Genomic DNA, 26,001 nt, shown 5'->3' with positions numbered 1-26,001 from the left:
GCAAGGAACCCAGGTCTTCTTGAAATATAGTAAGTTTTGTTTTTTGATTGTGTGTGGTTTTAAAAACAATAACTGCTATTCAAAGAATGACCAACTAAAAAGCATTTCCACTTAGAAAGCTTTCAAAAGATTCACTGAAAAACAGCGTTAATTAAAATTATATGAAACTTCTCAAGATAGAAACATTCATGGGCAGAATCAACTATATTCCTTAAGAGGCTTCTGGAAGTTTGTGATTTAAGTCGGAAAACCGAATGTGAAAAGAGGCAGGTTTAATAATAATGTCTGGAAATAAATCCAAAATTTCTTTATTTACACGGAATATAAATAAGCTTGTCTACTAAAGAGTAAAGAGAAAGATTTTTTTTTTTCACTGTGCCCTCATTTGGAGGGTAAAAATTAGTGACATACTTTTCCAGTTAAACAGAGAATTATGCGATAATTGATATGTCAATTGCTCTTGGATTTAATTAAGAAGAAAACGTTTGTGAGAAAGGAAAGACATTCTTGGCATGTAGTTTGGTCATAGAGAAAGGTAAGAGATTAAAGTAGGGCTTTCAGAATAAATACCTGAGGGAGTTTTGGGAAAAAGCTAAGATTCAAGGAGTGAATATTTTGATCCTAGTTGATAGTAAATAAAAGCCACTTAAAGATCTAATAGCCTAAGTTTTAATGATTAAAAATTCCATTATTTTGAGGTGCATGAAGAAGCATAGAAACGTGTGCACGATCTCTCTCTCTCTCTCTCTCTCTCACACACACACACACACACACACACGCGCGCGCGCGCGCGCGCACACACACTTTCCCTTTCCAGTCTTCCAATCCAAGTCCCCATATAAATGGTTAGGGAGGGGTGGGCGAGGGAGAGTTGGATGGCAGTAGAAAAGATGAACCATATGACCTAGTTGTTCTTCCTGGAGCTTAACGTTAAGATATAGAAAACGCCTAAGAAAAAACGGGTGTGTAGCGTTGTCCCCTCAGAAGCCATCTCTTTAGATTTCCCACCTTCATCTTTTTAGAACCCGTATTGTCACTGAAGGAAACTCAATTGACTCTAGTCAACAACGTTTCCCGGCCAGAAGCCGGCCAGGGTTGTGAGACGATTCTAGAAGCAGCTGATTCCTCTTCCGTTGGTTTTCAGCACCACATTCTCTGCTCTTCCCTAGACCTCTCCAAGGGTCTGGGTTTACTGTTGACTCTTGCATTTTGATGTAAGGTCAAAGAGACAGGGTCACATCCGAAAAGACCTTTTATTACTAAATTGCGCCTTCTCCTGGAAGGGAACAATGGAGGGCCCCTCTAGCGCGATTCCACTACCTAATGCATAAATGCTGCTGACTCCCCCAGTTCTTAGCGCAGAGGCTTCCCCTCCCCCAATTCCTTCCAGTTGCGGTTTAGGCTCTGCACCAGTTACTCAACGCCTTTTTTTTTTTTTAAATAAAAAAGCCTGGCTAGCTAAGCACCGCCTACCGTCGTGAGTGGCCTGTCACTCTGCCCCGCTGTGCGGTTGTGATTGGCTGGCAAGACCGTGTCGTCTGGCCCCGCCTCCGCTTCCCTCTGCCACGCTAGTGGCCCGGGGTTTACCCGAAGGTGGACAGTGGGATTCGGGCGGGCGGCGCTTGGAGCAGGTGCAGACGCATCCTTGCTCACGCTGTTGCTCTTCTTTCTCCAGTCGTGGGTCTGAGTCAGGAAAGGACTAGCATTCTTTTGCCGCTAGAGCTCCCGTGAACTGCTGCCCAGAACCTAGGCACCTCAGACTTCTCATCTCATCCATTATTCCGCTCTCACTGTTAAATCACCTGCACATGTGTAATCCTGTGAATCTCCCTTCACCTCCTGCTCAGAGAAGGGGTCGAAAGGGAATTTCAAGTGTTTGAAAGAGAGGGTCTCCGCGGATCGCGGGGAGCTGTCTCAGGTGCTGAAGCTTTCCAGGCGTTGCTCTCCACCAACACCACACGCAGTTAGACTGCACACTCTCATTCCCGGCTTTCTCCTTCCCCATGCCTTGGCTAAGACTCATTTCAGAGTCGTGAATCTTTCCCTCCGTATCATGGCCTACGTGAGACACTTTCGGACATTAGTTTCGGGATTTTACTTCTGGGAAGCAGCACTGCTACTCAGGTGAGTCCACTTGTATTTAACAGTTGGAGAACTCATTCAAGCCTTGCAACTACTTGTCATGGATGAAACCAAGAATGCAACTCGAAGTTGACTTGTTGAAAGTGTCCCTTAAATCGTATTGTTTTCTATCTAAAGGTATCTAGCAGTCTATCTCTTGAGACCTCTACAACATGTAACTTTGCTCTGTTTTCACTAATTAATGTATTTTAGTAACTGGCATCTTATATTATTTGCAGCTGAGGTTACCCTAGCAAAAAAATATTTCCAAAGCCTAGGTCTTCCTTCTCAAATTGTTTTAAGTGTTTCTTTTTTCTAAGTGAATTATAAATTCTGGGTGTTACTCTCTTTTTTGAAAGTTACAAAACACTTAGTAATTAGAAATGGAACATTACTTACTTTTTAAAAGAAAAAAAAATCTAGAGCATAAACATTTAGTGATCAGAGATATTCTGAACATTGTTGATATATCTAGAGGTTAAGTTCAAATGAATAGAATAATAAAGGCCTTGCAAGTACGATTTTCTAAAGAGCCTGGTTCATGGAGGCAAAATAATAAATAAATCACCAGATATGTTCTATGCCAAGAATAATTATTTTGGAGAAAGTAATAAGAAAACTATTGAATGGTAAAATTGTTCTATGATGTGTCATTTTCTTATCATATCCAGTCATATTTGGTAGGCTTTGTTTTTTTTTTTCTTTTTAATTAAAAGAGAAGAGAGACTAAACACAGATCAAGTAATTTAACCCCCATTCTTCATCAAACAATATATAAGCAAGATACTGCTCATATGGATTTTTGAACCAACAATATAAATTTTACTTTACTATTATAATTACCTTAATATTTCCATTTTATGGCTCACAAGACTTTCAAGAAGATTGAAATCAAATAATGAGAGTAACTAAGTTATTTGTATAATGATTTCCATTTGAAGTATGTAAATATTCTTTTCTGGGTTGCTATGTCAAGTTTTCATTGTTAAGCACGTTAGAAAAACATAGCGTATCCCATAATAACTACCTTTAGTAACAGGAACTAGTTGTGAAGGTTATTATATTTCTGAAATTATCGATTTTTTCTGAAGTGAGGTGTTGAAACCATTGTAAATCATAATATTTTCAATGAAAAATATTTTAATGACAGTAAATTTTTGTAACTTTACAATTGTTACAAATTTCATACGTAGTGATCAAAGCAAAGAATGTAGAGCTTTTACATTTCTGTAAATTGTATGGAAAGGAGTACAAAATTCATGTCATAAGATAAATTGATTATTTTACCATAATTATTAATATCTTAGATAATACACATATTTATTTTTTTCAAAGAAATCAGAAGAGCTTAGTTGATAGATACTTAGGTTTAGGAAGTTTAATGTTAATAACTAAAATATTTTGATCGATGAGGTCAAATTTGTATAATGGCAAATAACCATGATATTTGTTATAATATATTCTCAGAATTTATCTTCATTAATATTAAATAATTTAGTTTAAAATGCTTTTTATGAATAGTCTAAAAATGTAATCACTTGAAAAAGACATACCCAATATAGAAGTTTTGGTGATACATATATTCTTCATCAAATTTTTCTTTTTTCGTTCACAAATCGAAAAAAAGTTTCCTCTATCTTAGACTGGTCTTAGATGAGAGTAGCTCTCACTCTATGAAGAACTTTAATCATACATAAAAAAATTAAGTATTTTTATTTTTTAGTGATGGTCCTTGAAGGAAAATTTTCTATAGAAATTTCCTTTAGAAAGTGAAGCTCCCTCTACTGGAAATATCTTGCAAAATACAGTTTCTTTATGGAGACCATTTTTTGTTCACTAAGCCTATTCGTGAGGTATTGAGCAAAAAAGGAAACATGTAAAGGAAAAACTACTGTCAAAAAAGTATTTTGTTTAAATTCATAAATATATCTTTTTAATTTAAAAATATTATTTCCAGGGAAATTTGGAAGTAAGAACAACAACCAGAAACCATATATGAAGTTTTAATTAAATAACATACTAGTAGAAACGTTGTTTTCATAGGTTTAAGGTTTTAAAATTTTTTATTGAGATATAAATGCACACAGAAAAATGTGCACACAACAGAGTTCCAAATAAAGTGGCACAAAGGTAACACCATGTCAAGAGACCACGGATCAAGAAGTAGAATTGTCAGCATCACACGAGCATTCACCATGCCCCCTCTTACCACCATCTTTTCCCAAGCACTACTTTGCCCCAAATTCATCTCTATCCTGACTTATGCAACAATAGAGCTTTTTCCTGCTTTTGAACTTTATATACTTATTTGAGTCTGCTTTATTTTTATGAAACATATGTGATTTATCTGTGTTATAGCATGTAGCAGTAGCTTGCTTATTCTCATTTCTGTATGAAGACATCACAATCTACCCATTGTCCTACTGAGGAATATTTGGGTATTTTTTTAGGTTTTGGCTAGTGCTGCTATGAACCTCCTTGATCATGCCTTTTTTTGGTGAATACATGTGAATACGTGCATTTTGGGGACTATATGAGTTGGGTCCAAGAGTTTCACTAGGCAGAGGAATTGCTAGAATATAGGGTGGATATGAGTATGGTTAGCTTTAGTAGATACTGCAAGTTTTCTAAGGTAGTTGTACCTAGTTAAACTCCTATCAGTAATATATGAGAGTTCCTATTGCTATTACTAGTACACAATTTGATCAGTGCAATATTACTATAAAAATTTATAGTGCTTTCGTAGACTATTATTGCAAGCCCACAGTTGATGTTTTAGTTTCTATCTTGGCATAATTTCTACATTTTAGTAAATGAGTTTTTTTTTTTAATTAGGAAGTTTCTCTCCCCACAGACATTCTACAAGTCAGTACCACTTTATTTTTTTTAATTAATTAATTAATTAAATTTTGGCTGCGTTGGGTCTTCGTTGCTGTGCGTGGGCTTTCTCTAGTTGCGGTGAGCAGGGGCTACCCTTCATTGCAGTATGCGAGCTTCTCATTGTGGTGGCTTCTCTTGTGGCAGAGCTCGGGCTCTAGGCACGTGGGCTTCAGTAGTTGTGGCACACAGGCTTAGTACTTGTGGCACACGGGCTTAGTTGCTCCGCGGCATGTGGGATCTTCCTGGACCAGGGCTCGAACCTGTGTCCTCTACATTGGCAGGCAGATTCTTAACCACTGCGCCACGAGAGAAACCCCAGTAAATGAGTTTTATTAAGGCAGAAACAGCAGAACAAAAACATTTACTGCTATACTATAATTAGGAGTATTCATTATCAGAATACATCAGGTTATTAGAAATGTAATATTTAAAGGGAACTTATTAAAGAGGTGAATTCTTTTAATAAATACAAGTCAGACACAGACATAAGAAATCTAACTTTCCTAGTAGTGAGGTTTTTAAAATTTTCACATTTTGCTCACATATTGCTGTTTTTTTGAAAAAATTTTCCTATAGCTTTTGGATTCTACTTCTAATACTAATAAAGTAAAGAACAAAACACCAGTGTTCAGCTTTCTTTGAAATGTAAATAAGTGATGATTATGAAGAGCTTACAGAACAAATTCCAAAAGCAAGAGAACTGCCAAAAATATTTCATCTAAATTAATTATTTTCACAACATACAATTTTGTTTTTCATCTTTATAGTTTGATACCAACACAGACTTGCTATTTGAATAAATTATGGTATATTGTGTCAAAACGCTGAATGTATGAATTTCATACTTTATGATAATCACAAACAAAATGTTTTCTTGATTTACTTCAAAGCCTAAGAAAAACATTTTGGCATAGAATTTCTTGTTTTTTGCTTTTGGTACGTTTTGGAGGATGGGGAAAATTCTTTTTAATGTTGGGTCTATTTTCTTATGTAAGATTTTGAAGAAAAATGTACTTCAGGGGATAAAGTCATTATTATGATTATTTCTTGTATGTAGGTACTGTAGCAGGATTCTACATAGTGTTTTTAAATTATGCTACACATAATATGTGCCTCTTCCCTTTGTATCTATAAATAATCATATGCTTTCCTAAGTGTAGAAGGATCATGGCCCAGTTCTCTAGTCAATGCCTCAAGCAGTTTGCTCTGCAGATTCAGGAAACAGCTTTTAAATATTTCCTCTTGTATGTAATTTTTCTCTCCCTTGATCACACAACTATGTACTGAGGCAAGTCAATCACCAAATATGTGTTTAATGTGTAATGTTAAGCAATTCAACAAGATTTCATCATCACATTCTGTGCACACATGTTTGTGCTAGGTACAGGTTGGCTATGGATGATTGGAAATTATCACCTTTCTCATCATGGAACTTAGAGTCTAGCAGGAAAGAAAATACAAAGGGCCAGTGACAAAAGAAAAACAGAAACAGCAATGTTTTAAGCAATGTGAAATAGGGAAGTTCCCCAGAGGGTTGGTACTTGTGCTGGATCTTATAAGATGCTTGTTCAATGGGCAGAAATGAAATAAAAAGAAAATATTCTATGCAATAGGAATGATACAAGCCTATAATGTGCTTAGGGAATGGTGATGGTCAAATTCAGTTGAAAGATTTCCAGTTTATGGTTTAAAATCATATTCTGCTAGCAACAACTATTGAGCTGACTACAATAATAAACCAGCCGAAATGTGGAGTTGCTGCTTCCTTTCATAATGGAATATGGATGAAATTTAGAAGCAAATAATTTAATTATAACTGGATAGTTATCATTATAGGAATGGTCTGGTAACTTGGCTCAAAATATCTCTATAAATCCCTTTCTTTCAGAGGTAGAGTTTCCCTCAAAATTACAGTTAATCATAAGATTGCTAATAATCATCAGTAATAGTAAAAAACTATGTAAACAGACAACAATGACAAGACTACTAGAAGAAAAGGACAATCTGCTTGTTTTAGAGTTTGGAGATCATGTTTGAATTTTTCATCAAAATATGATCTCTTTAAAGAAAGAAAATCAGGTAGAGGATTTGGATTGTTGGAAGAAAAGGGGACAGTGAACTTGGTTTGGGGGGTTTTGAGTTTGAGATGGTAGCAGTAGATCTGGGTATCCTGCTGTCAGCTGAGAACACAGAGACAATGCTTGAACTGTAGACTGAACAGTTAAACTGTTACAAAGGTGATCACACTGTGTGCAAAGAACAAAAAACAGAAAAAATATTTATATGAGATGAAGGTAGAACATTTAGAGCAGGGCACAGAGACGTACTCAGAGAGAGTCCTGAGCTAAATCGTGGAGGTGTGACTGGTCATAAACAAGTCACAAAGTCATAGATTTATCATAATTTTATACTGTCGATCTCAAGGACTTGCTCTTATCAATAGCATATATCTATCCCTTTTCTGTAGAGCCTTTGAATGCTCTAATTTCAACTAATCTCATAAACTAGTCCACAATCACGGATGATTAAAAACTTAAGTTTTCTCAGGAGACTTAGGGAATTATTTTGGAATTCTTTTGGAGAAGATGCATCTTTAACTTTTACTTACTACATGAAGCATATTGGATGAATCCTCCTTGATTTTCCCACCAAACCTGTCTCTTAAACTCTTCGCCAAATGATTAGCGTTATACTTGGATTAACTGTATTTATTGAAAATGAACTCCTGTGTATGCAGATGTCCATTTTGAAACATGGGTGGTTTGTCTTTCTCCACTAGAAGAAAGCTGTAGCTTTGTCTTGTTGGAAAAATGCATCAAGAAGAGAGATAAGTGAGTTAGCTTCGAGAACTGGTTCTGGAGTGAAGGCAGGCATTCTAAGACAGGACCAGCTGTTTAGTAACAAACAGAGTGTGTGAATAGAATGAGCTCTTTCACCCCAGAAAATGAAGCTATTCTAACAACTGCATGGCAACCACACATATTTTAAGAAACAGAGTTTGAAATCCTCAGATGTTGTCAGAAGAGGAAGCAATAGCAAAAAAAAAAAAAAAAGCAGCTCTGTTACAGTGTATTTCTGAAATTCTTTCAGAATCTCCATACTAGAGATGTTTTTAGGAGGAAGTATTACCAGTAGCTCTCAGACAATTTGATGCACAGAAGCAGTAACAACCTCAGTGGTACAATTAAGAATAGCATAAAATGGAAAGGTTATTAATATCCTCTGAGATCTAACTTCCAATGCAAACGATGAAGCATTCTCTAGGAGTGCATGCAAAATTTGCACACTGACAAAAATAACCAATTAGGATTTATAGACCCTGAGATATTTCTGATACTACTTTACAAACATTGCCAATATGGGGTGGTTGGGTTTACATTAGAGGTAACTAGTCCATCCAGTAGTGTACCTAAATTTGAAAATCTCTCAAAAATATCTATAATAGGTAGTCATCCTGTAAACGTTAAAATTTCCAGAAATAAAGACCTTTTTACCTGAAAAGGAAAATATTTATTAAACAATTTTAATGAATAAAAAACAAAATGTCATTCTGTTTTCTCCTGGACATAGGAAACTTCCTTTGGGCACATGTGCTCCCCCTCCCCAAATATTTGTTTCTGTATTTTTTTCCTTTTTTTTAATGCTTCCTTCTTCACTTAAAATGACCATCCTGCTTGTGGAGAGTGTGTTTTTTTATTTGAGACACAGTTTGAATTGATAATATTTTCCATGTGGTTGCTCCATGCATGAAGCTTGTATGCTCCAGTTGCAGGGTGCCTGTAGCAGTCTACCTGAATCTCTTTGTAACTTTATAAAAGTCTATGGAGCAATGACTGCATTTCCAGGCAGTGTGCAATGTGCTGGAGAAGCAGAATCTCAACTTTCTATAGTATGCCACCGTAGAGGGGGGACATGTGACATCACCTTCAAATGTGTGTTTTAGATTTTCATTCAAGTCTTGTCTCTCCTTCTTGATTGTAACTCCCATGAGGATAGGATTGTTTCTGATCTTGTTTTACTGCCTTAATATTTAATTCAATGTCATGCGTGGAGTAGATGCTTGCTAAACAACAGATCAGCACTGAGATGACACCTACCTACCTGTCATCTCTGTTTATCTATCTATAACTCTAGATTTGAATTTTATTTCAACCTGTGTTATTACTTGGAGTGGAAAGGGAATCTTGTGTTCAAGATATCATAAAGGCTATAAGATCAAATAAATTGCCTCAGAAGATGTTACCGGCTCTGAGAAGTTGAAAAACAGATATAAATTGGCAGCTCCCAGTGGAAAAGTGATAGATTTGCTTCTCCTTATCACCATGAGAAACTGAAATTTCTATTGTATAATGCATTATTTCTCAACCTATTTTCCCCATCATTGCCTCCTAAGGAGCCCTTTAAAGATATTTTTAGACTTTTTTTTCTAATTGCCTGCATGAAATTGTAATATCACAGTACATTGTATATTTGCTCATGTGTAGTATATAGCCATAGATACATAGAGATAGAGATCTGTGCTTTATATGTAAGAAGAATAAGATTTTTCACCCCCAAGATTTTTCACCCACCCTCCTTGGGGTGATAACAGCCCTCTTGAGAATGCATGGTGTAAAGGTTGCTACTTTTTATGATACTTAGACTATAGTTGTATAGTTTCATCGTTTGGAGTCATGACCTAGAAGTAAAGCAATCATTTATCTATTGACACCGTTTAAGATAATTTAATCCTAAAAGCATTAGGAAATTTTAGTGGCATCTTTTTCTGTAAATACATAAAGATCCCAGAAGCCACTAGGCTTCCATCAATAAATTTCAAATCACAGCTTCCTCTACCAACATCACTGTTCAATGACTTTCATAATTTCATGAAACTATTTAAAAAAAAAATCTTGGCGATAATATCATTTACAGTTTATTTTTCTATGATTTAGACTCTGTTGACTTTCTTTTGTTTTCAAAGTAAGATAAATGAAAAAGTTCAAATTCCTTTTTAAAGTTAAATTTATAGTTGTTATAGAAAGGATCTTAACAGTTAGTACTGACATAAGGTCTGGATATTCTTCAATTCAGGAGTTCAGGGATATGTACAAAAAGCTGAGAGTAATGTTACCATTAAAGTAAAAACTGATTGGGACTTCCCTGGCGGTCCAGTGGTTGAGACTTCACCTTCCAATGCAGGGAGTGCGGGTTCAATCCTTGGTCAGAGAGTTAAGATCCCACATGCCTCATGACCAGAAAACCAAAACATAAAACAGAAGCAATATTGTAACAAATTCAATAAAGACTTAAAAAAAATGGTCCACATAAAACAAAAAAACTGATTGAAAGAAAATAGAGTAACAAGTAAAATGCTACTAATAGAAAAGAAAGTAGGAATGATTATTAATTGGCAGTAAGGTGTCAGCAAATCATAAGAAAATGATGTTTATCTTGCTGTTTGGTTTTGGTTTGCTTTGGTTTGTTTTGCTTTGGTTTGGTTCATATTGGCCATACAATACTTAAGGTGGGGAATTGAGGGAAGATAAATGATGTGAACGTTGATGAAACAATCACTCAAATACCATCCATCAAATGCCTGGGAGGACCATGTGCATTCTATCTGTCTGGCTAATTTCTACTCAACTCACTTTACCTTCTTGAAGAATCCTTCTCTGAGCTCCCCCAAGTCTAGGTGAGTATACCTCCTCTGTGCTTCCAGGAATACAGTACCTTTATTATTGCATATGTCCCAGGGCTGTGGTAATGGCCTGAATACTGCCTCTAGTTCAAACCGTGAAGCCCTGGAGGGCAGCGACAGTAACATATTTCTAGTTCTATCACCAGGGCTTAAAAGAGTGTCTTGCACACTAACAGGGCTCACTCATTTCTGAAATGAAACACTTTCCCCCCCTCCAAAGCAGATTTACAATTTCAAATAAATAATTCTAGGCATAAATAAAAATACTATGCTGTCTTCCTTTCCTTCTAGCATTTAGGAGGAAAATTAGTGAGAGATTTGGTGCTTTGTTTTTTTTCTTTATTCCCAGTTTTATTTGTCTGTGGTAATATATTTACCCACTTGCCTCTTGTCTCTCTTTTCTTTCACAGAAAATATTCTTCTACATTTTTCCATTTCCTCACTACTTACCTATGTCTCACTTGTTCCTATCTGGGATCTATCCCCACCTCTACAAAATGAAGCAGTACTGAGCTTCCATGTCATGATAGCTTCTTCTTTTAAACATTGGAAAAAGGGAATAGCACTTAATATAAAAATGGTTGTAGCAAATAACTATTTCATGTATATGTAAAATACATATATACATATATAAAATATATTTTAAAGCAACATATAATTTTTAATTATCTACTTTTTGTAAGATCTCTGCAGTGAAAAAGGAAGACATAATTAAATGACCATTCTAAATAATAATCAAACAAATAATGCATATTCTCAATACATAATGTTTGAATTTCTATTATGGCACCTCTCACAGTTCTGGGATCAGAGTCACTGACACGTTTCCAATTCCCTAGATAAACTGAGAACCATTGATATCACAGAATATTTGTTTTTTCCTTTAATCTGTTTACTCACATACATTTAATGTTTTAAGCCCAAGAGACTCTATAAAGGGTGGTTGAATGACAATTTCTTTTTTGCTGGCAATTGTTGAAAATGTAATCATGAACAACTACCAAAAATAGTAACAATTATAAATATTGGGAAAAGAAAATATCTTTTTTGGAATGCAAAGAAGTATAAAATTTTTATGAAGAGGCAGGGAATTTAAATGGACCGTGAACAGTTGATGGAATGTGAGTGGGCAGGAAAGAGAGAAGAGTGTTTCAGACAGAAAAAGCATCCTTAGAAAAGACAACGGGCCAGTCTCCATGTGAAATGGAGGATACGGCAAACTTCATAGTAACATCTCAACCATGGGCCCCCCAAGTTTTCCTGTGTAATAAATTCATGCTTTATGTTGTTTTAGAACTAACATCCTGGGGAAAATCTATATGACTATTGTAGGGTGTTAGAAAACATCCACAAATATTTATTCCAATAATAGTTTTCTCTATTTCTAAACAAAATATTTCATTGTTATCACTTGCTTATGAGGGAAGAGAATACTCAGATAAGCTACTTTGTATTCACTAGTTCTGTTGATATCACTATACATAAATTTTTGTTAATTTGTATCATTTAAATGTGTATCCGAAGTCTGAGTACTGAAACTTAATTATTAGTAGATCAAATAAAACAAAAATCCAAGAAAAGGAGAGATTTATGGCTTTTCATAGTTTTATAAACAATTACATTCCTGACAAGGGAAAGAATGACACATGATAAAATTGTAATGAAAAACTTAAAAGCAATCTATCTCTATAAATTCCTTTCTTATTATAAAATAATAAAACACTCTAATATACATTAAATGATACTTTCCACCAGTTCTTAAATTGCTCCTATTTAAGAAGAGAATTACCTTTAGTCTATTAAAACACTAAGGGACCCAACTTTGTATAGTACTGCCTAGTAAGAAGAAATGCACCTTCCGTGTTTTTCTCTTGCCTCTTGTTTTATTTATTGGGAAGAATAGAGGTAGCAGAGGATTATATAGATAAAACCATTAAAAATCTCCCTTCTGCCTCATGTTGCTTCTTTCTAACAACTTTAAAACCCTTTAAAAGATTATGAAATCTTTTTTTCCCTCTTAAATTCCTGAAATTGGGCTTATCTCTTTCTTCCTACAAATCTTAAATACAGTACGACTCATCAAAGACACTGAATCTACTGCAGACCTCAGTTGGTGCCTCCTGAGATTATATAGAGAATTAGGTTTTATGTGTAGCCTAAATATCTCCCTCTAAATAATAATATGTAAACTTAAAATTTTGCTCTACTTCAAAAGGCCAAAGTGCATGACATTCTTTGTGTGCCTTTGTACGGTTATATATGTCAACTTACAGCAAAAATTACATCGGAAAATCTTAATCAGTATGAAAAAAATTCAAGTTCCTGGAACATATGAAAATTCAAGCTCAAAAATACAGTAGTAAAAAGAAGATGAGATTTATACCTCTACAGGAAAGAGCTGGTTTATTTTAGATGGTTTCTAAACTAACTTTTCTTGCCTCAGTCTTCTCTGTGCATGCACTTGTGTGCACATGTGAAAACAAGAAGGAATTTAGAGAAAGAAGACTCAAGGTCAGATCTCAGCTCTGTCTTTGAAGGGATGGATGGCTTTTCTATATACTGGGTGATTGTACTTAACATGCTACTTTAAAAATGTAATGGGTAAAGCTGTATCCATCTATGGAATACATTTTTTTTTAAACGAACACAGTCAGAAACGCACTAATCTCTCCTTAAGAGAAAATATGTACTTAGGATTACAGCTATAATTTCTCACTTCACCTAATATCAGTAGCCTTTACTCAAAGAAACTATTTTTTTTTCTAAAATCCATTGTACTGGTAGATGGGATAGATGTTGAGTGGCAGGAAAATAAACAAGGGATAAACAGACTAGCCCTTTGTAGCTGTTAGTTCAGATTAGGTTCATTTGTGACTGACAGAAAGTGCCCAGTAATATTGGTTTAAGAAAGATTTGTGGGCTTCCCTGGTGGCGCGGTGGTTGGGAGTCCGCCTGCCGATGCAGGGGACAAGGGTTCGTGCCCCGGTCTGGGAGGGTCCCGCATGCCGCGGAGTGGCTGGGCCCGTGAGCCGTGGCCGCTGGGCCTGCGCGTCCAGAGCCTGTGCTCCGCGACGGGAGAGGCCGCAGCAGTGAGGGGCCCGCGTACCGCAAAAAATAAAAATAAATACAAATAAATAAAGGAGCCCATCTACTCCTGGATGATGGATGTAGCAGGGATGAACTTCCAGTGCACACCCTGAGGGGGAAGTGTAGCAGCCCTTACCCCCTCACCAAGGGTAATTTTCACCTAGAATTCCAACTCCCTCAGTCAGGAAAATGCCACAACTGTGCAAGCACAGTGGACCCCTGCTGCCTAGATCAGGCTCTTTACTACAAAAAAAAAAAAAAAAAAAAAAAAAAAAAAAAAAAAGGAAAAAGAAAAACCATGGAAGCAACCAGACCACATCTGGAATGGGAGTTCACTGATCCTTCTATCTTCTTGTTTTGTCATTCTTAACGTAGAATTTCTTCCTTGAGATCCAAGATAGATGCTCTGATTTCAGAAATCATAGCTGCTTTCCAGCTATCAGAAAAGAAGAAGAGGCTTATCTTTAAAGGCATTTCCAAGAAGTTAAAGATTTCTCAGTTTCACTCTTAGCTTTGAGTGTCCATGTGGCCAAGTTCCAGCCACTAAGTTGCAAATGGAAGTGGCATGTTTGGCTTTTTGGAAGTGCATGCGAAGGGAGGTCCAGAGGCTCCAGCTCATATTTTCATTCACCGTTTTGGAACTCAGTCTTTCAAGTGAAGCCAAAGGGAATTATTACAAGTAGGAAAGGAGCATGTTCAGATTGTGTCTCAGAAATATCACTAAAGAAGTAATATGGATAAGATACAAGGATTTAATGTACAGCACAGGGAATAGAGCCAATATTTGATAATAACTACAAATGAAGTACAATCTATAAAAATATTGAATCACTATGTTTTAAAAAATAAAAATTGATAAAAATAAAATAAGCCTCAGGCAAATTTGATATATGGATTACTAGTAATATGCATATATATGAGTAAAATATTGTCAAGGAGCATATTTATCAATACATATACATGCAAGCATATACGTAATAATGTATACATTTATTGGAAGTGCATGTTTGGATATTTTTGAAGTTTTGGAGTGGGCAATTATAGAAGTTTGGAGAGCACTTGTCTAGAGGAGAGATACACAGGAAAGTGATAATACGTGTGTGTGTGTGTGTGTGTGTGTGTGTGTGAGAGAGAGAGAGAGAGAGAGAGAGAGAGAGAACTGCTTTAATGAGAACATAGGATTCACTAAGTGCACAAGAGGGCACATAATTGTTAGTGGGGGAGTGCAGCGTGGAGGCAGGACAACTTTTCAAAAGATGTGGTCCTTGAATTGAATTGTCAAAGTGAGAAGCAAAGGTGATCTGGGCAGAATCAATTGCCTGTGCAAAGATGTATGCACAAACCAGCATGAAAAATGTAGGAACCACAGCTGGTTCAGTGTGGCTGGAAGCTACATTATATGTCAGGCACGGGATGAGAGACAAGGCTGGAGAGGATGTAGGTCATATTTTTTATATAATTTTCCAGAATAAAGGGAAGTTTCCATTTTATTTCATTTATTTAATTTTTTTGCCGCACCACGCAGCTGGTGGGATCTTAGTTCCCCAACCAGGGATTGAACCCGGGGCCACAGCAGTGAAAGCACCGAGCCCCAATGACTGGACCGCCAGGGAAGTCCCAAGAAGTTTCCATTTTAAAATGTTTCTCAAAATGTTTCAACTATACCACCTTTTACTTTTTGCCAAAATTAATTGTTTTTCAAATATTAATTTTTAAAATTGGGGTTGTATATCTTTTTTATAATATGAATCATTTCCAAATCATTATATAGAAAAAAGGGAACACTTTGATAATTTTGCAGGTTAGTTCAAGTTACTGCAAACACTGAAGAAAACTTAAGACCTCTGAAAATCTCCAAGACTTTTTCAAATGTTTCTAAACATCAGCTTATTCTAAATAGTAGACATCATGGTTGACTCTTCTAATTTTCAGTGTTTAGCATTATTTTTATTTTTACCCCCTTTTTCTTATTTTTTCAATCCTAATATTTGCAGAAAAATACACAACTTGAGACCATTACCTTGATTTTTCTCAAGAGAAAGGGGAAATTTATTATTTTTCTACAACACATTATGCTGCTTATATTCAAGCAGAATGGTTGAATGTTTGTGATAAGAATAAATATTCCAGTATACAAATAAAGGATAACTATTATCCAAAAAAAGGAAGCAATATGGAGAACTTAATAGAAAGTATGTTCACAGTGGGGAGGGGAAAAACTGGCCTCAGGGAGAGTAGGAAACGGTTAATGCAATAGGACATCCCAAAAATGGAGAGAAAGGAGCAATATGAGAAATGACCAAAAAAAAAGTCTTGTCCACTGCTTGGATGTGGAGGATCAAGAGAGAATGGTTTAGTATGAGCCTCATATTTATACCTTTAGTAACTGGGTGAAAAATAGTGCCACGACAAGAACAGGGCATAAAAGAAGAGGCATAGCCATGTAGAAAAGTATCATAAGTTAAGTTCCAGATATGTATGGTGAACGTAATGCCTATGAGATACCAGTTGATGGAAAACTTCAGCACAGAGGTGAGAACACAAGACCTGAGACTAGGTAAGATTGGATGACTAGAATTCTGGGGCAAGGTTTTCCTGCATTTTTTAAGTACTTGAGCACACATGGATGTTTCATCTCATTGTACAAACAAATAAGCCTGGTGACTCTCAGTCCTCAAGCCTGGCTCTAGCTACCCCATCTCACACACTGCAGGCTGAGCTGTGGCTAACACAGCACACCTGTAATCCACTGGGGCTTGCAGATGTCAAAAAGTCCTTCCCTGCCGAGGACACTGCTGCTCAAAATGTGGTCCTGTAACCAGAAGAATAACCATCACCTGAGAGGCTGTTAGAACTGCAAACTCTGAATCCCACCACTACTCACTGAGTCAGAATCTGCATTTTATCCAGCCCGGCAGATGAGTCATAAAGCACATTCAGATTTGAAAAGCACTGTCTTAAAAACACCAGCTTCTAAGGGATGAGCAGAAGGAGAGGTAATGGAAAAAAAAAAAAAAAAAAAGGATGGGATTATGATAAGAGAAAAATAAGAACTAACACAGAGTGCATCATACAACCAAAAAGAAAAGTTTTGGAAATAAAAGAATGATCTATAACACAATAATATCAAATGCCATAAAAACCAAAAGAAATGTGGAAGATTATAAGTAGGCTTTTGGTACAAAAATACATGTACAACTATGTTAGAACATTGAATTGTGCATTAAAGAAAAATATAGATTCCCTTTTTTAGAAGAGGCTATGCTGCATGAGGAAGTAACAGTGGACACAGGTGTGGCAGGCACTTCTTCATTTGCTTGTTTAATTTTGCTTTTACAATGAAAGGAGATTTGAGCTTGCTCACATCCTGGAAGAAAGAAGTCAGTAGATTAGGAAATGCTTAGGAAAACACAAGAGAGGTTCAGAAGAGAAAGGGCAAAGTCACTGATGAGGTGAAAAGGAAGAGTTTTAAGAGCAGTCGTTGAGGGGTAGCTTTTGAACCAGAAGTCTTAAGTCTTTCTCTGGGACCGGAGGCAGAATGTGGCAGGCGGTAGAGACAGGAATTGTGATTTTGTTATTCAGTTGCATGCTCAGTTATCTCTTTGAAGTAGGAGACAAGGTCATTAGTCGAGATAAAGATGAACAATGAAGCAGACAGGTTTAGGCTGATTTAACGGGTTACAAAACACAGAATATAGCCGAGTCCACATTACCTCTGGTACTGGGCAGGCTGTGCTCCCAGCTTTCTTGGAAGAGTCGGTCCAGCCCCATGAGAGCAAAAGCCCCCATCACTCTGCAGAGGAGTGGGATGAAGCCTAGGACACGATCTTTATTCAGGCCTCGCTCATTTAGGTGGCAAAGTCAGAGGTAGAGCCCACGTCACCTAATTCAAATTAACTGCTTATTTTTCCAAAAGAGCACAGTGATTTAGGCTCTTCTACACTAGAAAAAGGAACGATCACATCATTCTTTAAAAGGTAAAATGTGGCTCATTCAGCTAGAATCTCAGTAAGTTTTTTTTAATGAATAGTTTCTTCAAAAAATATAAGAATGAGACCCACTTTCAAACTTTTTGCTTTTCTCAGGGTTCTGTACAGGAACACCATGTGTGGCAGTGTAGGTGTGTCCACTCACATCTCTGATCCGTTTCTTTTGCATCTTGAAAATAGGTAGTCTTTTCCTAGGAGGCATTATCTCCAGAGATTTTGTTATGCTTGATTAAAGGAAAACATATGTTCTTACAGGAAGAGGAAATAACTTCTATAATCCAGAAGCTTTTACAATCCTTTTGTTTCCTGGGAAACTGTAAATGTCTTGCCCAAAATAGTTTAGGCACCTAAGTAGAAGGAAGGTGGAAAGGGGAAGAAAGAATGGAGGTGAGGCAGAGGGAGAAGGGTGTATATAACCTCAGATGAATATTAGCTTTAAGTATGATGTACAGTCACTGATTGTATCTTGCTAAGCTCTTCTCACTCTTAAGTTTTAAAAAGAATATAATCCAATAAAAACCTTGATGTGTAGTCTAATTTTCGCTAGAGGAAAATTGAGCAACACTATACTCACTGCTATATTTACCTTTCCTTACCACTTCCAATTATAAACTCCTTTTTGCTTTATTGTTTGATTCCCTTCTTTTTTCTGTGCCATCCCTCTCTTCTTAATGGAATGTAACGAACAGACAAATGTAGGGCTTCCTGCACCACAGGAAGAAAAATGTCCAATAACTCAAATATGCTTAAGTCAGAACGCATGCCATTGAAAGGTGACATTAACATAAACATTTGTAGTCACACAAAAGGGAATACCTACCATAATCTGAATAAGTCGGTGCTCTGCTGGTTCAATATTATTACAGAAACAAACCTTAGCATGGCTCCACTTTAATATTCTTTTCAGGTTCAGAGACTCAGAGACTGGTGCTTTAAAAATATCATGGTTTTATGCCCTCAATCTTATTGATTTGGGGATTTATAAAAATGCATTTTATTAGTAAGCATTCATGCAAGCACAGTTAGATCAAAATAAAGCAGTACTACTTCTGCTGTATTGTTTCCTTTGTAAATATAACTCAGTTAAACATCTCAAGTAAAGGGATGATTTCTGTATCCCTCATTTCTGGCTTGTGGGATTACGGTGCTTTTTTCCCCTTATTTTTACTGTATTTTTATGAAATTTTTGGTACAGTGCACATAGATTAAAATGAAATTTAGAGAATGTGTGTTTTAAAAAGTTTTATGCACATTTTAAAGGTCTAAGTGGTATTTTGTCAAATAAGATTCAGGAGAGCAGCACAATTCTTTTTTTTTTTGCGGTACGCGGGCCTCTCACCGCCATGGCCTCTCCCATTGCGGAGCACAGGCTCCGGACGCGCAGGCTCAGCGGCCATGGCTCACGGGCCCAGCCGCTCCGCGGCATGTGGGATCTTCCCAGACCGGGGCACGAACCCGTGTACCCTGCATCGGCAGGCAGACTCTCAACCACTGTGCCACCAGGGAAGCCCTATCCATCTCATGATATATTTCAAGTACTATTTTTACTCCTCTATTCCAAAAATATTTATATAATATCTCAGTGGTTTTATATAATGTCTCAGTATATTTATATAATATCTCAATCAGTGTTCCAGGATTTGGGGGTATAATAGTAAGTAAGCAAAAATCCCTGCTCTTATGGAGTTATCTTCCAGTAGAGGAAAACATAAAAATAAATAAGTGAATGAATAGTATTTTATCTAATAATATGTTTTATGGAGAAAAGTAAAGCAGAAACAGGGAAGAGAGAAAATGTGAGAAGGGAAGACATTTTCCTTTTTTTAATTAATTTTTATTGGAGTATAGTTGATTTACAGTGTTGTGTTAGTTTCTGCTCTATATCAAAGGGAGTCAGTTGTACATATACATATATCCATTCTTTTCTAGATTCTCTTCCCATATAGGTCATTAGAGTGTATTGAGTAGAGTTCCCTGTGCTATATACAGTCAGTCCTTATTAGTTATCTGTTTTATATATAGCAGTGTGTATATGCAGAAGGGAAGACATTTTCAAGGAGACCTTTTGAGTGAAGACTTGAAGGTGATGAGGGAGCCATACAGTGGGATCTAGAGGAGATTGGTTTAGGTAGAAGGGGTGGCAAGTGTGATGGCCCTTAGGTGCCAGCATACTTACTAAAAGTTTTCAAAGAAACCATCCAGTAAAATATCATTGCAAATTTTTGTTTTTCAGTATAGATAACCTATGATATTGGATATGTGTCTCTTAGATGTTTTAAAACAATGCTTTAATTCAACAGGTCCAAAATTGAATGCATTATCATAACTCTCAAAGCTGGTCCCCCTTTTCCCGCTGTCCTATATCAGTGAATGATGTTTGCATCCATACAGTTGCTCTAGCCAGAAAGCTGGGTCGACATCACTTAACTACTGCTGCATAATACATTATCCTGAAATTTAGTGCGTTAAAACAACAATGAATGTTCGTTGTATGGGTCAGAAATTCAGGAACAGCTTAAGTAGATGTTCTAGCTCAGAATCTTTCGTCAGGTTACTGTCAGGATGTCAGCCATGGTTGCAGCCACGTGAAGGCTTGACTGGTGAAGAGAATCTGATTTCAAGTTGGCTTAGTCAAATGACTGGCAAGTTCGTGAATCCTATTGGTAGAAGCTCTCATTTTCTTCCATGTAGCTACTTGAGTGGCTGAGGGAAGAGTGAATGACCCAGAAGAGAGCTGGGTGGAAGTAGCAATGCATTTTATGATCAAACTACAGAATTCATGTCATCAAGAATTTACTTTGTGTAGGCAACATTCAAGAGGAGGAAAATTAGGCTCCACCCTTTGAAGGGAGGTGTGTCAAAAAATTTAAATAAGCATTTTTAAAATCATTGCAATCACGCTTGAAACATTTTCCTCATTCCCAACCAGTACCAAACCATAACTAAATTTTGTGGATTTTATCAGTGATATATATCTCTTAGATTATTCTACTCTCTCCAACCCCACTGCGATCAAAATTACTCACACTATCCTCAGCTCTCACTTTGGCCGCAGGAATTGTTTTCAAATGGGAGCTGTAAAGACAAAAGTCCAGAATGTGATCCATGAGGCACTCATGATTGGGTACCTACAGCCGTCTCCAGCCTCATTTGTTATTACGTTGACACTTTCTGTCTCTATTCCAGACACACTAACATTCCTTTAGTCTCTGTCCTTCCCATGGCACCACAGGTTCTAAGATATTTTCTCTTGTATGTCTCTTCAGTCTTTTTCTGCCTGAAATTCTGGACTACTATTTCAGCAGCCCCTCCTCCTAGAAGTGTTCACTGAATTTATACAAATTGGTAGACTTCTTTTGATTATTTAAAATCTTGCTAGAATACCAGAACTGAAATAAAAACTGAAATAAATAAATAAATAAAACTATTAAACTAAAGACAATATAAAACCAGAATTGCTTTAAATATTTAAATATTTAAATATTCATTCAGTAGTTGATTTCTGAAAACTAAATGTCCTGAATAAGAAGTGTGTCAGTTAGGGCCCCTATAATTATACATTTGCACCTTACTAAGGTGCCTTCAACCATGAATTGAATTGAATTCATAAGCTAGGATGGGTCCATCAGATTCTTTCTTTATGGTGCTCAGTATTTCCTGAGTTTGTTGGTATTTTCTACACTTGGATTTCATGAGACACTATTATACCATTCAGGGCCCTTTTACATTAATTAGCTTGAGTGAATTTCTCTTTATTTCAATTAAAAATATCCCTGACCAAAAGAGTCATGCTATCAAAGGCAAAATCCAAACATTGGCATAAGAATTTGACATTTTTTGAAACATATGTGTAGAATATGTCATTTGTTTTACTGCAATTTTCTGTGAAAAATGTGTGCCACTTTTAAGTCTCCACTTTTATACTGGTTAAAGAATATCTGGCTTGCCCAACGTGAAACAACTAGTTAATGACAAAACTAGAACAAAATGTAAGCCTCCTGGCTGTCCATCTGGAGCTTCAACCATTGTACTATGACGATTTTCATTTAATTATCTTGGGCACTGGACACATGATAGGAACTATTGAGTCTATTCTAAGTAATTTTCAGTGTTTCTGAAATGCTTAATTAGTTTTCTTTAAAATAAACAAGTTATTAAGAAGCTACAAATCAATGAGTTAATTAGCTGTGTTATGGCCTTTTAGATTTTTCAGCTGAAATAAGCTGATGTCAAAACTATAAAGAAGTAAACTACTACCCATGAGAATAGACAGTTCCCATAGAAGTTATAATAATTAGCATGAGTTTTGAGCACAGCATTTTGAAAGCATTTAGTAAAACTGAGTGACTTTATGATAAAAATAAATTTTGTAGATGAAACGAACAAACTTGTATAAAGATGAGAGTTAAGAAACCTCAGATGACTACACTATCTATCCCTGTCATCTACTTTTTTTTTTTTACATCTTTATTGGAGTATAATTGCTTTACAATGGTGTGTTAGTTTCTGCTTTATAACAAAGTGAATCAGTTATACATATACATATGTCCCCATGTCTCTTCCCTCTTGCATCTCCCTCCCTCCCACCCTCCCTATCCCACCCCTCTAGGTGGTCACAAAGCACCGAGCTGATCTCCCTGTGCTATGCGGCTGCTTCCCACTAGCTATCTGTTTTACGTTTGGTAGTGTATATATGTCCATGCCATTCTCTCATTTCATCCCAGCTTACCCTTCCCCCTCCCCACATCCTCAAGTCCATTCTCTAGTAGGTCTGTGTCTTTATTCCCATCTTGCCCCTAGGTTCTTCATGACATTTTATTTTTCTTAAATTCCATATATATGTGTTAGCAGACGGTGTTTGTCTCTCTCTTTCTGACTTACTTCACTCTGCCTGTCATCTACTTTCACTGGAGTCCTCTTTCTCCACCTGTCCTATCCCTCCACCTCCTATCCTGCACCTATAACCCTATATTAACCCTTCATATACAAACACGCAAACAATATGTAACTTATCACTGACAACTAGCAAGCATTGAACAGACATACCTACTAAGTCCTAATTTATGTAAGCACTGAATGTAGACACCACTGCAATCAGGTCTGGCTAAAAAAGCACCCATCACATTCTAATTGACAATTCTCCAGTTCCACCATTAAATGATGATTTTCAGACATATAACTTTGCTTTAATGTTCTCTTTCAGATTTCTATATCCTGATTTTCCCCTGTTTCTAAATATTTGTTCTAGGTTCTTCCCTGATTATTCATAAGCATCACTCCTAACTTGGGCAGAAGGACAGAAGGATGAAAATGTTGGACACTCTCTGGTGTATAATGTTTGACCTCTCCATCACTATATTTAGTTAATTCATTTCAAAAATACTTGTCCAGTTATTTACTGTGGATGCTCTGGATTACTTCTGGGGCTATTAAAACACATGCAACAGTCATGAGTTTTGCTTAAATAGAAGATCCTATAAAGTCAGAGATAGACATTGATTAATCTTATTAAAAATACAATTACAGTTGTAACAAGTGCTGTTAATGAGATACAAATTTGATAAATATTGTAACAGGATTTTGCAGAATGAGATAGAATAGGTAAGGCTTCCTGAGGAAATGATGCTTAAACCAAGATCACAAAGATAAGTAGAATTTAATTAAATGAATAGAAGACCAATGAGTATTCCAAAGGTAATGCCTAGTGGTAGGTTGTACCAGAGGAGCTGAAGAGGATATGGTGAGATGTGGTTGGATTATGGATAAAATTATAAGGTAGGACCAACTGGAAGGATATGATATGTGGAATACAAGAGGAGTCAAGAGTTATCAAAGATTATCCACCTGAGAAATGTAAAGATTTTGTTACCATTAACCAAGTTTGAAAAGAATGGAAGAGAAACAGGCTTGTGTGGGAATAGCAGGAGTTTGATGTATGTTTGCTTTTATCAGAGAGCTAGGTTGCTAGCAATCTGTGATTATTTTATTCCAGTTTCAGAAACGGAGACAATTCCAAGCTATGCTTAGCTTCCTGCTAAGACTTCTGTATTTCTGTTTGATTCTTACTCAGCAGCTGTAATTCTTTGCGATCTCAGACCAACTCATAGGAGTTCACGCCTTTTTGTCCCCCTAAAATCCATAAAGCTTTCAAAACTTGTACACAGATTGTTAACCTCTCAGCTGGTACTCTGAAGTTTATTGCCATCCTTAAGGGAAACTCATTTCTGTAAGTTTCCTTGTCTTAGATCTTAGCCATGTGACTTTTCACTGTGTTTTTAGCTCTCCGATGCAGTTTTGTTTTCTTTTTAACCTTGTCTAGTGTTTTCAGTGGAAAGTTTAATTTGATTTAAAATATTGGCTTATAGGGACTTCCCTGGTGGTGTAGTAGTTAAGAATCCACCTGCCAATGCAGGTGACACGGGTTCTAGCCCTGGTCCGGGAAGATGCCACATGCCATGGAGCAAATAAGCCCGTGCACCACAACTACTGAGCCTGTGCTCTAGAGCCCGCACGCCACAACTACTGAGTCCGCATGCCACTACTACTGAAGCCCATGTGCCTAGAGCCCATGATCCGCAGCAAGGGAAGCCACCGCAATGAGAAGACCATGCACCACAACGAAGAGTAGCCCCTGCTTGGTGCAACAAGAGAAAGCCTGCACACAGCATTGAAGACCCAATGCAGCCAAAAATTAATTAAATAATTAATTTAAAAAATAGAATAAATAAGATTAAAAAAATAAAAATAAAATATTGACTTATAAATTTAATATCTGAAAATAAAAATAAAATATTGACTTATAAATTTAATATCTGAGTGGCCTGGGAAAAAACCTCTTTCGCTTAGTGTCTTCATCTGTAATACATAGGTAATAATATCTAACTAGAAAAGTTGTTATGAGAATAAAATGATATCATATATATACACGAATCCTGTGCCTGAGAGATCAGGAAGCAACTACCATTTTTATTGTTAGGTGAATTTAAAATAACCCAGGCCTCATCAAACTGTAGAGAGAAATGAGATTGCTTTAAAATGATAATCATATTTCACTGGCACATTGCTCACAGTGGGAAGAATCAAGATCCCAGTACCCTTTTAATTTTGAGTTATTTCTCTGAGCCTCCACTTTGGCCTCTTTTTAAAATAATATCAAACAATCAACTTAAAGCCTGCTTCACTGCCTGTGTCATCATGGCAAACAATTCGTCCTCTTCTAAGGCAGGATGCTTTAGCATGAAATGCTCAAAACATCACGTATTTTCAGATGTTTCAGTTTCTCTTTAGTTCTCCCATAAAGAGACTAAAGCCATAAAGAATTGGAAAGAATGTTCATCTCTGCAATTCTGGGTTTTATTTTTCAAACTAGGGGCTTGAAATATCAATTGCTTGTGTCTGCAGCTCAGAAAGTTCCAAATAATAGTAACTGTGACAATTTTTTTTTTCACTAAGAGTTGTAGCCCCATAGGACTGGTTTATAAAGCTAGAGAATACATAGTCATTATACCCCAAACCTTCTCTGCCTCAAGAGTCTGGGCACTGATTTATTCCCCATCAGTCTCTGTGCTTCTGTGTAAATCAACTCATGAAAATAGATGCACAGAGATTTGTGGCTCTTGTGCCAAGACTCATCTCAAACCCATATTACGTTTCCTAGCTACAGCTTTCATATTTTCTGTCAGTTTTAAGGTGCATTTAGCAGAGTGAAATAAGTATGGACAATTATATTAAATCCATCTTTACAGCATCTCTATTTAGTAGTTATTTCTGCCCTCCAAAAGTGGATATATTTTACTTTCTTGTCTCATTAAAGAGGAAGGGAGGGGATAGAAGGGGAGGGGCAGGGACTTATCTTTTTGATGGATTTTGATATTTGATTTTAATGCTTAAAAAATATAGGCTTCTGCCAGTCTCTCAGAAATTGAAGTCTGTGAACTTTCAAGTGACAAGTCATTATAAAAATAAGAATATATAAGATTCTTAAGTGAAAAATGTGTTAATTGATGGGAATGTGTATGAGCCCACATAGAGTTTCCAAGAAAGTTAATAGTAAATTCAGTACTTGGTACAGCGTAGAAAAGACAAGCCAAGTGTGGGAGCCAGGCAAATTTGTGCAGAGATTGCTTTGAGATTTTCATAAATAAAAGACTTCTAAAATATCCAAAGATGCTTCCTTCAAAAATACTGATCGAGGGCTTCCCAGGTGGCGCAGTGGTTGAGAGTCCGCCTGCCGATGCAGGGGAC

At 36.5% G+C, this 26,001-nt stretch overlaps 1 protein-coding gene across 1 annotated transcript in view; it reads left to right on the top strand.

Moving 5' to 3' along the window:
• Nucleotides 1–2,003: 2,003 nt before the first annotated feature.
• Nucleotides 2,004–26,001, top strand: part of LOC103090211 (glycine receptor subunit alpha-3) — a 164,206-nt gene continuing 140,208 nt past the window's right edge. The window contains 2 exon segments of the mRNA XM_007471116.1: nucleotides 2,004–2,033; nucleotides 2,036–2,124. Coding sequence (XP_007471178.1) covers nucleotides 2,004–2,033; nucleotides 2,036–2,124 — 119 coding nt within the window.

This window comes from Lipotes vexillifer, unplaced genomic scaffold, assembly GCF_000442215.2.
Source record: "Lipotes vexillifer unplaced genomic scaffold, Lipotes_vexillifer_v1.1 scaffold770, whole genome shotgun sequence".
Lineage (NCBI taxonomy): Eukaryota > Metazoa > Chordata > Mammalia > Artiodactyla > Lipotidae > Lipotes > Lipotes vexillifer.
The sequence above is the reverse complement of the archived record's forward strand: the minus strand, read 5'-3'. Positions and strand labels throughout refer to the sequence as shown.